This window comes from Perca flavescens, chromosome 15 (genome assembly GCF_004354835.1).
Source record: "Perca flavescens isolate YP-PL-M2 chromosome 15, PFLA_1.0, whole genome shotgun sequence".
Classification (NCBI taxonomy): domain Eukaryota; kingdom Metazoa; phylum Chordata; class Actinopteri; order Perciformes; family Percidae; genus Perca; species Perca flavescens.
This window is the reverse complement of record NC_041345.1, coordinates 23373824-23388196: the sequence shown is the minus strand read 5'-3', so window position 1 is coordinate 23388196 and position 14373 is coordinate 23373824. Positions and strand designations below refer to the sequence as shown.

At 38.2% G+C, this 14373-nt stretch overlaps 2 protein-coding genes across 3 annotated transcripts; both read left to right on the top strand.

Annotated features, from left to right (window-relative positions):
* Window positions 1-2230: 2230 nt before the first annotated feature.
* rnf25 (ring finger protein 25) lies at window positions 2231-7044 on the top strand. The gene is made up of 10 exons (XM_028599866.1): window positions 2231-2498; window positions 2791-2862; window positions 3581-3677; window positions 4165-4232; window positions 4353-4422; window positions 4550-4621; window positions 5147-5293; window positions 5373-5462; window positions 5572-5709; window positions 6151-7044. Exons 1-10 carry the CDS (start codon window positions 2482-2484, stop codon window positions 6799-6801), a joined length of 1422 nt encoding a protein of 473 aa, XP_028455667.1. The 5' UTR covers window positions 2231-2481; the 3' UTR covers window positions 6802-7044.
* A 1013-nt stretch (window positions 7045-8057) lies between these two features.
* Window positions 8058-13466, top strand: kat8 (K(lysine) acetyltransferase 8). 2 transcript variants are annotated; one of them, XM_028599038.1, is made up of 11 exons: window positions 8059-8556; window positions 9067-9141; window positions 9334-9512; window positions 9613-9666; window positions 9886-10050; window positions 10505-10594; window positions 10739-10879; window positions 11315-11408; window positions 12352-12502; window positions 12622-12776; window positions 13242-13466. In XM_028599038.1, exons 1-11 carry the CDS (start codon window positions 8232-8234, stop codon window positions 13304-13306), a joined length of 1494 nt encoding a protein of 497 aa, XP_028454839.1. In that variant the 5' UTR covers window positions 8059-8231; the 3' UTR covers window positions 13307-13466. The 2 variants fall into 2 exon arrangements, with proteins under 2 accessions (XP_028454840.1, XP_028454839.1); XM_028599039.1 differs by lacking the exon at window positions 13242-13466 and having other exon boundaries at window positions 8058-8556; window positions 12596-12715.
* Window positions 13467-14373: the final 907 nt, after the last annotated feature.

The window sequence follows — 14373 nt, the reverse complement described above, 5'->3', positions numbered from 1 at the left end:
TTTTTAACATTTACTAACCATTAATGTGAAGCATACATGATCACTACGTGTATGTATTCAAAAATACGAGTAAAGCTGCCCTCTAGTGGCCACAATGAGTAACTACAACCAAGTCGGTGTCAAGTTAGATTTATTGGGAATAGAACGACTTCCGGTTAAATATTCAAAATAAAACGTTTACAACCGTTGTAGTTACGATTTTTGGCCACCAGAGGGCAACGTATACTCGCGATTAAAAATGATGAAAATACTCCTCCAGTTAAATCTTTTTCTTTAAAAAAAAGATTAACAATACGTACAAGAATAATAATAATATGAACAAAATAATAACAATGGAAATAATAATAATAATAAGTAGCTAATTAAAATAACCAAATAAATGAAAACAAAAAATATTTTTGATTATATGTATGGGCCTCACAACACAGTGTTGAATATTAGTATAATCAATATTAATAACAATTTATATAATATTAATGTGAGTATTACAAAAGGGAGTGATTGTCTGTCTGACTGATTTAGAATCATGAGTGTTCACTGCCCTCCTGTTGCCATAGTGAGTAGCTGCACCACCAAATTAAATTCATGGCTAACAACCACACGCTGGCCCTGCTATTCTCTTAAAGAGATACGCTAGAACGACGCAGACACCAGCATAGACATAATGTCTATGGACACCAGCACACAAGTATAAACCTCAGGCCACTTACGTAGGCTACAACGTAGGTTCTGCGTAGAGCCCCCGCACAACCATAAATCCACCTTAACACACATTAACACGTAGAACTCATTATTACAAATAATAATAGTAGTATCAATATTTGTATTAATTGTATTCATAATTAGTAGTTTTTGTAACTTTAAAACATACATGTATGCAGCAATTTGTGTGCATTTATATCATATTCATGACTTATTCTGCCCTCTAACAGCCACAATGAGAACCACAATGGTACTTCACTAGCATCAAGGTGGACATATTAAGTGTACTTCCAGTTTAAACAAAAAATAAAGGTTTTACAGTAAGTGTAGTTACACACTGTGGCCACCGGATGGCAGTGTAAACTCTCTCTAATTAGCGCCCTTTTATAACCCTATATAAAGGGTGCTATCTCTAATATACGGCTCTGATGATTGTAAGCGCTCCTCATCGTCAATAACTTACATCTGGAATTTGTCATGTTTTTTTTACTCAGTATAACCCACGGTATAACCAAAGTTTTCTATTTACACTATAATGTAAAACACTCAATACCTTGATATTACACATAATTGTATATATTTTGTATGTATGTAAACGTAACTATATTCATTGTAACTATATTTAATTTTTCCTTTTTTATTTTTTCTTTATTGCTACTTTTAAATAGTTTGTTCTATTTTATGTTTTTTTTTTATGACAATAATAAATGCTTACATTAAATATCTAGTTTAATTGTTTTGACCACGGCGGTAATGACTATATTTTTATTATCACATACATATAAACTTATACACATATACAGTACAGGCCAAAAGTTTGGACACACCTTCTCATTCAATGTGTTTCTTTATTTTCATGACTATTCACATTGTAGATTCTCACTGAACGCATCAAAACTATATAATGAACACATATGGAATTATGTACTTAACAAAAAAGTGTGAAATAACTGAAAACATGTCTTATATTTTAGATTCCTCAAAGTAGCCACCCTTTGCTTTTTATGATAACTCTGCAAACCCTTGGTGTTCTCTCAATGAGCTTCATGAGGTAGTCACCTGAAATGGTTTTCACTTCACAGGTGTGCTTTGTCAGGGTTAATCAGTGGAATTGTTTTCCCTTATTAATAAAAAAGCAAAGGGTGGCTACTTTGAGGAATCTAAAATATAAGACATGTTTTCAGTTATTTCACACTTTTTTTTGTTAAGTACATAATTCCATATGTGTTCATTCATAGTTTTGATGCCTTCATTGAGAATCTACAATGTAAATAGTCATGAAAATAAAAAGGAAACGCATTGAATGAGAAGATGTGTCCAAACTTTTGGCCTGTACTGTTATACAAGATTTTATAGATATTTTTCACTTAATAAAATCACCCTATCAAAATGATTTCCAAAAACAGAGGTGTATTTACGCGCTGTGGCCACTGGAGGGCGATGAACACTCGTGATTATCGTCAAGTCAGACATAATAGCATGCTAATACTTCCGGTAAATACATTTCAAAATAAAAGAAATCTAATTAGGCAGCAGTATAGATAAGCTCTTTGCTTACATGAATAGGTATGTTACGCTGGTAGCAGACAAAACAGAGGTTCAGATTTTGGTGTGGTTACGTGATGTTCTTAGTGTTGTAAATCGAGCTAACGATTGCCGATGCCGGCCGGGAAACTGTTTTGAAAGGTCTGTGTGCTGCATCAGTTGCAGCCCAGCCATAGAGATAGATATATATATATATATAAAAAACGTTAGCTCACACTCAACAGAAACATCATCATGGCAGCGGAGTGCGAGTGAGTTTGTTGACAGCATGACTTTTCCCTTTTAAACCTCATACACATTTCATCATTACTCATTATATTTGACCTACAGCTTATATATCCAATGACCGTCCAATGACCGTTAACGTGTTCTGAGTAAAACTTGATGAAATGTAGCAGGACTCATGTATCTAGCTAACGTTAACTAGCAACAGTGTGTGAGCTAACACGCTAACGCTAGCTTCATTTGTGTGAACGTTAACCTGTTATAAGACCCCACAGAAAGGCTGCAGTACAAGTTAAATATTATATTATTTCTCCACAGTGTGTTCTCTGAAATCGAAGTGCTGCAGTCTATCTATCTGGATGAACTGCTGGTCAGCAGGAAAGAAGACGGGTGAGACGACAACGAGCCGAAATTACATAACTTTGCTTTATTAGCTTTGGCTATTGACAGGACAGTGGATGAATTTAACTAAATACTTTTACTTAAGTACTCTACTAAAGTATACATTCGAGGTAACGTTACTTGTACTTTTCTTTGCTGTGCTCTCTCATAGTTAATCAGTACCACACCATCCTTCCTTGAATCATTAATCAGTTTAACAAGGGACAGTGCTCATCAGATTCATAAATCTGTCAGAACATGACCTGAGCTTTTTGATGGTTCAGTAAGGAACTTTACATAATTGAACATAGTCATTAAATCATTAGAGTAATGTTATTGTGAAAACATACTTTTAAAATCGCTTGGCATAGCATGCTAAAAGATGACCATGAACCAGATCAATTCATTTGTGTCATTCAGATAAGTCATATTTTGAGCATGGGGAAATATAATGATCAAAACTAATTCATCTTTTCAGTGATAAGATATTTATTGTTATTATTAATTAAATGAATGTAGTTTTTTGCACATGAGCTAGCAAATAATAAATTCACATATTTTTGAGTAGAGTTTGGCACACAGTGTCTGGGCAGAGGCAGAGCACATGGTGAAGCTGTTTTGTTGCATCAGCCTGCTTGATATCTGATGACACTTCAGCTCTGAGTTTTAAGACTTTACCAGTCTCCTGTAGAATCTGGTTGTTAAAACTGTGTGTTGTGTCCTTCAGGGGATGGGAGGTGAGCCTGGTCCTGTACCCGTCCACAGCGGAGGACTCTGTCTCCCAGTTTGTTCGACTCACTCTGACTTTGACCCTTGATCAGCAGGTACGCTCTCCCTTATCTTATCCTGCCTCCAATTTGGGTTACAATATCTTAGTCTCTGTGTTGTGGTTTATTGATACATTGCCATGACTGTGTGTGTGTGTATGTGTGTATATATATAGATAGATAGATAGATAGATAGATAGATAGATAGATAGATAGATAGATGATATATATATGATAAGAGTGTGTGTGTTAATGGTAATAAAGGAACATGTCAGCCAATGCAATATTGTGGCTCATTGATGTGTTTTATGGCACAGAGGAAGAAGATATATCAGGCTGTGACACACACACACACACACACACACACACACACTCACACTCACACACAATACTTGTTTAGTAGATACATTCTTTGGTTTTGGTCTTTTCATTGGATTTGTTAACAATGACAAAACACCTAGGATACCACCAGAATTAACCTTTAAAGCTCAGCTCACTGCTGATGAAGTCAAGTTTTACTCTCTTTCTTGTTTTGTTTGCTTAGTATCCCTCGTCTTCTCCAGCCATCTCCATTCATCACCCACGGGGGCTTTCTGATGACAAGATCAGCAGGTAGCGAAGTGAAGCTGTGGACTGATTTAGACCCACTGATCTGTATTACTACTTCCTGCTCAGGAAATGTTGAATATTGAGTGTAAAATCCTGTAATCATGTGCATCCCCTTTCTCTTAGTGTCCAAAAGTGTCTTCAGTTGGAGGCTCAGTCTTGTCTGGGTTCACCAGTGTTGTATCAGCTCATTGAGGTCACTATATATAGTGCTTTTTAAAAAATATATAATTTAAGAGAATATATGTTTTCAGTGGATGTTTATCTATTGATTTAATACATTAAGGTAATGATGTTGATGTTTGTTTTGTTTTCTCCTCCAGAAAGCAAAAGAAATCCTGACTGAAAGCAATATTCCTCATGGAAACTGTGTCATTTGCCTCTATGGCTTTAAGGTACGCTGTTTCCCATCAGTGCCATCATCATCTGTCCCAACAGTCTCACTTTAACAAAGTGACATAAAATAATCGATTTATTGTCATTTTTAAAGCAAAAATTACCCATTCCTGCTTGTCATTTGTAAGGAATGTCCAATTTACTTGTCTTAAGTGATGGTAAATTTAATATCTTTGGATTTGTTTGGACCGTTGGTCAAACAAAACAGGTAATTTAATGACAATATCTCAAGCTTTAGGAAACTGACCGACATATTCTGGCATTTTATTGACCATACAATTAATTGATTAATCAATAATATTGTATATAATAATTGTATACATGATACATCAATAAAAACATAATGCATGTATAAGGTGATATGTCAGAGTTGTTTTCAAGTTTATTCTGCTCCTCTAAGTGGCCAAAAAAAATCATTTAATGTAGGAGTAAACCACATGTTGTATGCAGATGTTTCCAGAAATGTAAATACAATCTGCATCTGCAAACCCATTCATGCTTGTTTGTGTACTGCATGTCTTCAGGAGGGAGAGACGTTCTCCAAGACGAGCTGCTACCACTACTTCCACTCCCACTGCCTCGGCCGCTACGCTCGCCACTCTGAGAGGGAGCTCCGCCAGAGGGAGAAGGAGTTGGAGGAGGACAAGACCAGGGAGAGAACAGACTATCAGGTCAGATATCTGGTCAAAGAAGGCTTTCTGTGTCTTTCTCTATAAGCTACTGGTATTTAATCACTGACTCATCTCATAGGAGCTGACTGTGGTGTGTCCGGTGTGTAGAGAGCCTCTAACGTATGATGTGGATCAGCTTCTGTCCTCCCCCGCCCCCCAGCTGCCCGAGGTAACTCCATCTTCTAATGGCACGGTTTCAAAATGTCACCGTAAGGTCCACTAGAAGCTGTTTCCAAGATCAAGAATAAACATTGAAAGGCTTTGTGTTTTTCACTCAGCTGGACAAAGCAGCGATTGGTTCAAATTTTCAACAGAAGTGGTGTGAACTCCAGAAGGTTTTGGAAAGACAGAGGTCTAAAGGTGGGATCATTGACCCGGAGGTGGAATCCAATCGCTTTTTCATCCATACCAACGAGGTAAGAATGAATCAGACCTTATATGGCCACATTTAGACTGCAAACCATAGCTGATATCTGTAGAAGTAAAATTCAAGTTGTCTACGATTCTTTCTTTTAATTGCGTTGGTGTTCAGATACATGTTGCATGTCTCGTCTTTCTGATCTTGTACCTTTTTTATACCACGAGCCCCACACATGTTTAGAGTAGATTGTTAAAGCTGAGACAGAGTGAGGTGATGGAGAATGGAAATTGCCAAATTCAAAAATAAATAAATTACATTAATAAATCTATATAAATTAATAAGCTAGTAAATGTTCCAAATAGTATTAAAATAAAAAAAACATTTAAAAATAAATGGGGGGAAATGTATGTAAATTTAAATACATAAATGCAAAAATAAATGTATAAACTCTGTCCCCATGACATGTTCCACAAAAACTTTACGTCAACTCCTGCAGACTCCATCTGCTGCTGAAAACGGAAACCTGGACACAGATGTCTCACCTGGACCCCCGGTACTGTCTGCTTCTAATGTTTCCTCTTACGAAACTGGTGTCAGAGCAGAGCAGTTTGCTCCTGGACTGTCCCACTGCAGAGGCGCTCAGGGCCAGAGGCGTCCGAACCAGGCGAGGGGGCCGAGGAGAGGAGGCCGATCCAGACCACAACACTGGAGAGCCGCCCCCATCACACAGCACCTGGATAAGCTGTCTTTGTCCTCAGACTGCACTGAAGGACCAATAAATGCCAAAGCTCAGGGTAACCATGGCCAACAGATGCAAGTAAATGCAGAGTTATGTCAGTCTAAGACAGGCAGGGGTGTCTACCCAGGTGACCAGCCAGTGTGCCAGGCAGCCTTGGAAACTGAATGTCTAAAAGATGCTGCAGACTCTGCAGGTGGTCATGGTCACCGTGGAAGGAGAAGGGGTCCTCACAGATCTGTCCCAGACCCTGGGGTCCCTGGGCGTTATTACTGGGACGGGCGAGCTTCAAGAAGCAGGGGAGGGCCCAATAACCTGTACAGCAGAGGAGGGGGTCCCCGCCGGGGTCATGGCAGGGGCTTCCAACACAAGGTGGTGGAGAGAGAGAGGGCTAGAGAGGAGGTGCTATGACAAAGGGCAACAGGAGGGCCAATGACCAAATGTGTGTGTGCCTCCATTATCAGTTTGCGTAGATTAAAGCCCTGCACCAGAAACAACATTCAGCGTAGAATCCTTTCCTCCTGTACATTGCTGTTATTCTGGTCTCTGGTATGCACTTTTAAGCACACTGATATTAGATACAGATGGTTGTTGCTTTTTGTTGTGGTGCAATATGACTTAAAGAACTACAAATTAAACGTTCTGTGGATGTCAGTGTGTTACAGCATGTCTTTATTTCCTGATTTAATTTTAAAGGTTCATTCCAGTTCAGTTACACCAACTTGCAGCTTTAAAATATTTCTTTGTTTACAATGATGCTGTAATTTCAAGCAACTGAAATTTAGCAGGAAATGTTTTGTTGACCAGAGTGGCCTTATGGTACGTAGATGGGGCCAGTTTATATCTCTATTTCAAATATATTGTACTTAGTCTGCTACATTTTTCAAATGGCCATAGTTACTGGTGACTTTGTAGATTACATAAAAAAAAAAAAAAAAACTGAGCTTATAAAATACAATGCATTGTTATACAGTGAATCAAACCACCCAACACTAAATAAAACCGCTAAATCATCTCAGCCTTTGCCAGCTGCAAAAAAAATACGTGACTTGCATGTTAATTCATTATTAATTATAGTACTGTTTTATTTGAACAATTGTAAAGCATTATATTTTAAGATTAACTATTATTAATCATTTATTCATCTTTATTGAATAAAGTGTCTACTTATCTAATAATATATTGTTATTTTATCAGATTATTTTACACTGTGTTATTGCTACCAGTACTCTGGTAAAGGATCTTAATCATTTTTCCTAATGGAGCCAAAAGAGACCTTAGTCTACTGTCTATGGGGCTAAAATGGCCAAGCCCCACAGCCTAGTAAGAATTTGGCTCCTACTCTGAAGAGGAGCATCTTCCCCAAGTATTGAAGGCTGGAACACTAAAAGAAAGCTTTTCTATCCATATTGTTGTAACCAACTGCCCTGGGGCCCTAGACCATCAGGGGGGTTTAAGGATTTTGGGGTAAAATATAGTTTTAAATCTTTGTCAGTTTATATCGTAACCCCTAAAAGGAATTTAAATCCTCTTCAGTATTAGACTGTCAAAGTTAATAACTTTATTATGATTAAGCTAAATAAGTCTTAAAACAACGTGGTGCTAGGTATTATCATTGACATATATAAAATTAGGTCTTATTAGGTCTTATGGGAGATGTAGAAGCTGGCGCAGGAAGAGAGGCGGAGCATCTTTAGTGGTGGAACCTATGGGTTGAACCAACTGAACCTACGTCCCACAGACGCCATCTTGGCAGTCAGTGCTTTAGTGAAGACCAGCCCCTCTAAAAATCTGCGCAGGTTTCGCAGAGGCGTGTTGTTGTTTTCAAAACGACTGAGGTTATGACTGGCGGGACTGAGTTTCACAAAAGCTACAATAACAGCAAGGACTCTGAGCCTAGAATGGATGTGGACATGGATTCTAGTCATATGGAAAGTGAGCGGGGTGATTTGGACAGTAATGTTAGTATCCCGGCTGCTTGCTCTTCCAACGGCAGTGGCGGGGAAGAGGACGAGGCGGAGGCCGTTGACCGTGTGAGAGAAGCCGGGGGCTCTAGTATTCATCACACCCCGGATAGAGGCGGAGTGTTCTGCAGCGGAAGGGAACAGGAGGTCTCGGTCGAAATTGGAGAGACGTATTTATGTCAAAGAGCCGACAAGACATGGCGTGAGTGATGCCTCTGTACTGCCTGTTTCACTCCGATTTCAGTTAGCTAACGTTAGCAGGTTAACGTTAGCTAGCTAGCTAGCTGCGCCGTCACCCCTGTTGTGTTTTGGGAGGAATCTACACTAAACTCCATTAAAATTCAGTGCAAGGTCTTATTGATGCCCTTGAAAACGTGGTTGTAAGACTTAATTCAACGATTTTTGATTTACAAAAAGCTCAGTTGGACTTTTTGGACAATTTAGCATGGATCATAAAACCATAACAGTGCAAACAGCAAGCGAACCAATTCTAAAAGTTGGGCTCAACACATAGCTACCCAAGTCACGTTTTATCAGGCAAAATAACAATAAGTGTGCTACCTCCTTTGCTAATAAGCAAGGAGGTATTCCAGTCGCGTATATCTGAATGGAGTTTGGTGATATGTCCTATACAGAACATATAAAGCTTGCATTTTACCTAACTTTGTTGGACAAAAGTCTCATTAACTAATTGAACTTGCTCTCTTTTCAGATACAGCAGAGGTTATTCAGTCCCGATTGAATGAACAGGAGGGCAGAGAGGAGTTCTATGTTCACTATGTAGGATGTGAGTACATCACTAGTTCTTGATATGCTGATAATTGCAATGCATATAAACATTTACATCGATATCATCAGAGTTGATTTAGATCGCTCCACCCTCAATTTGCTTGCTATTGATTTATTTCTTGCCCATATGCTCTCTAGCCCCTCACCTACTGTTTACAATGATTCCTCATCTTCTTTTTTTGGCGTGCAGTTAACAGACGCCTAGATGAGTGGGTGGGTAAAGCCCGCCTAGCACTCACCAAGACGGTGAAGGATGCAGTGAGGAAGAGCACAGAGATCGGAAGCGTCGGTGATTTGGGTGAACAGCCTGAAAGGAAGATCACTCGCAACCAGAAACGCAAACATGATGAGATCAATCATGTACAGAAGGTAGAGACATTGGCTATTATGTAGATATTTCACGCTGTTTGCGGGGACACTCTTGTGTTTTAAATGGTTGACATTTATCTAATGGAGTTTTTCTTTACAGACATATGCAGAGATGGACCCAACAACAGCTGCCCTGGAGAAGGAGCATGAAGCGGTAGGTGGAGTGTCTGTGTGTCTATTAGTTTCTCTTGTTAAAAATTACAAAAGTATAGAGCTAACATAACTACCTTATTCTGCTGGTCTTTACACTCCTGCTGTGCCTTTTATCTTATTTGGTTAAACTGGCTTGTGTTTTTAACTTCTTAAAATGTTTTACTATCTTTGTGTGATGATCATTTACCTCATTGTACCACCTTGCTTATCTGTCCCTCAGATCACGAAAGTGAAATATGTGGATAAGATCCAGATAGGAAACTTTGAGATTGATGCCTGGTACTTCTCGCCGTTTCCAGAGGACTACGGCAAGCAGCCCAAGCTGTGGATCTGCGAGTACTGCCTTAAATACATGAAGTACGAGAAGACCTTCAGGCATCATCTGGTCAGTGCAGCTTTCCCTTCAGTTTAGGATGTAGGCATGTTACTATCTTTGTTTGAGTCTAATGATGGAGACATGACTTGTGAAATGAAATGTCTTTTAAAAGTAACCGAGTCCTCGTAAATGTCCTACAGAATGTCTTGAATTTATACTCACATTTATTTTGGAAGTAAACTGTGGTCTTTCTCTGTGCCTCACCTCTTTTCCACATGTGAAACCCAAATCATATAAAGTTTATTACCAAAGTGAACAATAATCTGTAATTTATGTTCATACATCCTGTGCAACCTGAATGCAAGAAGTGATATTTATTTTGTTTTTTTATTTTAATAAATTAGAAGCATAGTATTGCTTGAATTACAAAGCATATAAAATCGTTAAATGTAAAGAAAGAAAGAAAGAGACAGAAAATAAATAAATAAATAGAATTAAATCTTTTTGATTTTTGTCCCCTCAGTCCCACTGTCAGTGGAAGCAGCCTCCAGGCAAAGAAATCTACAGAAGGAGCAACATATCAGTGTATGAAGTGGATGGGCGGGACCACAAGGTGAGCACACCTGGAAAGTATTCCACACCTGAAGGAGTAAGCTGTTTAATACTAAATAATATGGATTCATCGGCTTCTGGTATCTGTGTCCCAATCTGTGTTTCTTGTTCATCGTTGTGATTCATTATTTGTCTTTGTTTGCAGATCTACTGTCAAAATCTTTGTCTACTAGCAAAACTATTTCTCGACCACAAGACGCTTTATTTTGACGTGGAGCCCTTTATCTTCTACATCCTCACTGAAGTCAACAAACAGGGAGCGCACATTGTCGGCTACTTCTCCAAAGTAAGACCTGTTTCTAGTGTTTTTCAGTCAAGTCGATTGAAATATACTTTCCTAACTTAAATTTGGACTCACTGATGTTAGATTTCTCTTTAAAGGTAAACACAGACAGTTGTGTTCACATGTATTTTTGAGGCCTGAGTAACATGCTACATGCATAACCTTCCTCATAAAACATTTTGTAAAGTAAATAAATACATTTAAACCGGCATTTTTTACACCCATGTATTTCTTCATTCAATCACCTAGTGTAGTAATGGTCAAAAACTCCACAGGCACCTTCATTCCCTTTGCATGATTGCAAGTTTGTTGAGGCTGTAGAATTATCTCTAAATCTTGGAATCTCAATGTTTTGTATTCAGCAGAATCCCACAGTAGGTGTAGAGAACCTCAAACTGGAATCATTAACATCTTAACTTTTACCTTTTTGTTTTTCAGGAGAAAGAGTCTCCAGATGGCAATAACGTGGCATGTATTCTTACACTGCCGCCATACCAACGCAGAGGCTACGGAAAGTTCCTCATAGCTTTTAGTAAGTGAGAGACCATGACAGTAGCTGTAATGTGTGTCTACAGCTAATTATTACTTTTCACTAATGATTAAATATTGTTAGGTTTTTCTATTTCTTAAGTCTGTTAGAATTAGGGATGCACCAATCCGACTTTTCCAGTCCCGATACCGATGCCAGGGCTTTGCGTATCTGTCGATACCCGATACCGATCTGATACCGTTGAATTAATAATAAACTGTATACCTTCCACCTTATACCTTCCTTCCACCATGTGGAAGAGACTAAAGGCACCAGACTTTCCTAACTAAGACAAAATAACAGATGTAATGTATTGAATTCTTATTTATCCCTTTTGTCTCGATAATCTTGGATCATTGAGGATCGATTCGATATATCGATTTAGGTTTGTGTCGTTCTGATTCCTGTCATCTTCATAATCAACCGACAGCAGGAATATCAATTTTATTTTGTCATTTTACAACACTGGGGTTTCTCTATTTAAAAAAAGTCGAAGCCCCTAGCGCTATACACAAATATATATATATATATATATATACACACACACACACGTATTTAAATTAGAAAGAATAAAATAAACAATATATGCATTGATACATGTTTACACATAAAATATGAATACATATGCACTCACCAAGGTCTCAGGTTGGTTTCATTTTGGCTTTTCACTTGAAACTTCAGTTGCAGATCAAACTTTGCAATTACCCATTTCATAGAGCCTAAAAAGAGTCCAGACGTACTCTATATTAAATCCAAGAACCTCCACTCACATTTCTGTACAGTAATTTTAGGAAAACAATGATATGTGTAGATACAGAAACGCACAAATGAAATAACATTGATATAAATTGAAAAACAATGATATAATGTGTAGATACAGAAACACACAAATAAATTAACATTTTAACAACTGCTACTCTGCTGTGTTTGTGTGTTTTGTTTGTAGGTTATGAGCTGTCTAAGCTGGAGAGTGCAGTCGGCTCTCCAGAGAAGCCTCTGTCTGATCTGGGGAAGCTGAGCTACAGAAGTTACTGGTCCTGGGTCCTGCTGGAGATTCTGAGGGACTTTAGAGGAACGCTGTCAATCAAAGACCTCAGGTAGAGAGACACAAATACGCACGATACGATGACAAGATAGCCATCAGCAATCTTCTCATGTTTATAGCTCTGATTTTGATGCTCATATTTCAGACCCTCCTCCCTCTCTTTCTCCTCAGCCAGATGACCAGCATCACGCAGAGTGACATCATTAGCACGCTGCAGTCACTCAATATGGTGAAGTACTGGAAAGGTCAGCACGTTATCTGTGTGACACCCAAACTGGTTGAGGAGCACCTGAAGAGCGCCCAGTACAAGAAACCACCAATTACAGGTTGGTCCAGACATTTTTTTTTTTTTTTTTGCATTCTTTTGTTCCCTTATTTCTAACGTTGTTGTAACTTAAACATCAAAACCCAAATGTAAACTGTTTTAGGAGTTAGAATCAGAAAAGTTTGAATGATCATAGTGTTACAATTATCAAAGTAGGAGATAATGTCTCTTTATTTTTTTTTTGGATGGACAGACACCACAGTAAAAAAACATAATCACTGAGGCTTTTGCACTATTGTTGACTCTCGATGCTCTTTGTTATAGCAAAATGCTGAATCTACACAATGTCACAATATCTCGACTACAATGACTCTTGAGGCTGACATGAAAAGTTTTTTGGTGGCTTATGAAATGTGTTATACAAATAATGCCTTGCCTTGGTCTGATATGACAATGGAAGTGTTATATGTTTCTGTAGGTTTTCTCTCTTTTGCCTAACTTGCGCCATGTGTTGTCTCTTTCACAGTGGACACTATGTGTTTGAAGTGGGCGCCCCCCAAAAATAAACAAGTCAAGTTGTCCAAGAAGTGAAAGGCAGAGCCAGTGATGCCACATCTGTCAGTCAAGTCCACCTGTTTTTATATCATCTGTAAAGTTTCCCTGTTCCCAACTGGCAAAAAGCTGCTGTTCTCAATGTATATAGTCATTAGTAGCATTTGTCCGTATTTTCTTAAAATATCTATACAATGATCCCAGTCTCCCGATTCCTTTTTTCCTGAGTAATAACTGGTTCTAAAAGTGCAACAAATCTTCTTTTTCATTTATTTTTTTTTAGGCTACAGAACAATTTAAATCTTGAATTTTTAAGTAAATAGCTTGCCATCAGCTCTTTGAAATATAGATAGAATCAGAATTGGTCATGGCCAAATAAGTGTGAACACTTAGAGGGAGATTGGCTCTGACTTTTTGTTGCTCTCAAAGTACATACACAGAAGTAGACTTGCACAGACATAGATTGATAGATCTATCTATCTATCTATCTATCTATCTATCTATATTAATCATAATCGTAATCATGTTATTTTTTTTTTAATCATTTTATTCTTTTAACACATAATTAAATTGTTGAAGGCTACTTGTTGACATCTGTAGAGTTTAACAACCTAAAGAACTACATATCTGTCCCAGCAGACATTTTGGACTCAGGTGTAACTACTAAAGGCTGCCATATGTTCAGTTGTTTCAGTCCCAAAGCTCTGACACGGCATGCTGGTTGGTTGGCGGGTAAACCTAAACGGAACGGGGCCGTATTGATGAGATTGCCTACACCTGGCCCTTCTGCAGTAATTCAAAATGTCTGCTGTGATGAAGGTGTGCTACACAAGTGAAGAGTGAAAAGAGAATATTTATTTTCAGCTGGCATTTCAGAGAACAAAATAATTGAGCAGGTGAACAACATATAATCCGGGCTACTGCGCCTGCATTGTTGGATTTATGTGAAGTTCAACTACAGGTGAGTTTATTTTACACAGAATCGGTAGCATTAGTATACATTTATTAGCTGTAGTTTTGGACAGCTTGTTGGTACATTTTCGGGAAGTGGTGAAATGAGTGATGCTTCTTGTGGGTCTCTAAAATTTTAAGAAATTAATGATCCA

What these genes read in the sequence shown, in the direction of transcription:
- rnf25 (XM_028599866.1), top strand. An exon ending in GTCAGCAGGAAAGAAGACGG is followed by an intron (nt 2,863 to 3,580) that starts GTGAGACGACAA and finishes TGTGTCCTTCAG; the next exon opens with GGGATGGGAGGTGAGCCTGG. An exon ending in TGTTGTATCAGCTCATTGAG is followed by an intron (nt 4,423 to 4,549) that starts GTCACTATATAT and finishes TTTCTCCTCCAG; the next exon opens with AAAGCAAAAGAAATCCTGAC.
- kat8 (XM_028599038.1), top strand. Translation starts at nt 8,232, where the DNA reads ATGACTGGCGGGACTGAGTTTCACAAAAGCTACAATAACAGCAAGGAC. An exon ending in AAGAGCCGACAAGACATGGC is followed by an intron (nt 8,557 to 9,066) that starts GTGAGTGATGCC and finishes CTCTCTTTTCAG; the next exon opens with ATACAGCAGAGGTTATTCAG. An exon ending in AGATCAATCATGTACAGAAG is followed by an intron (nt 9,513 to 9,612) that starts GTAGAGACATTG and finishes TTTTCTTTACAG; the next exon opens with ACATATGCAGAGATGGACCC.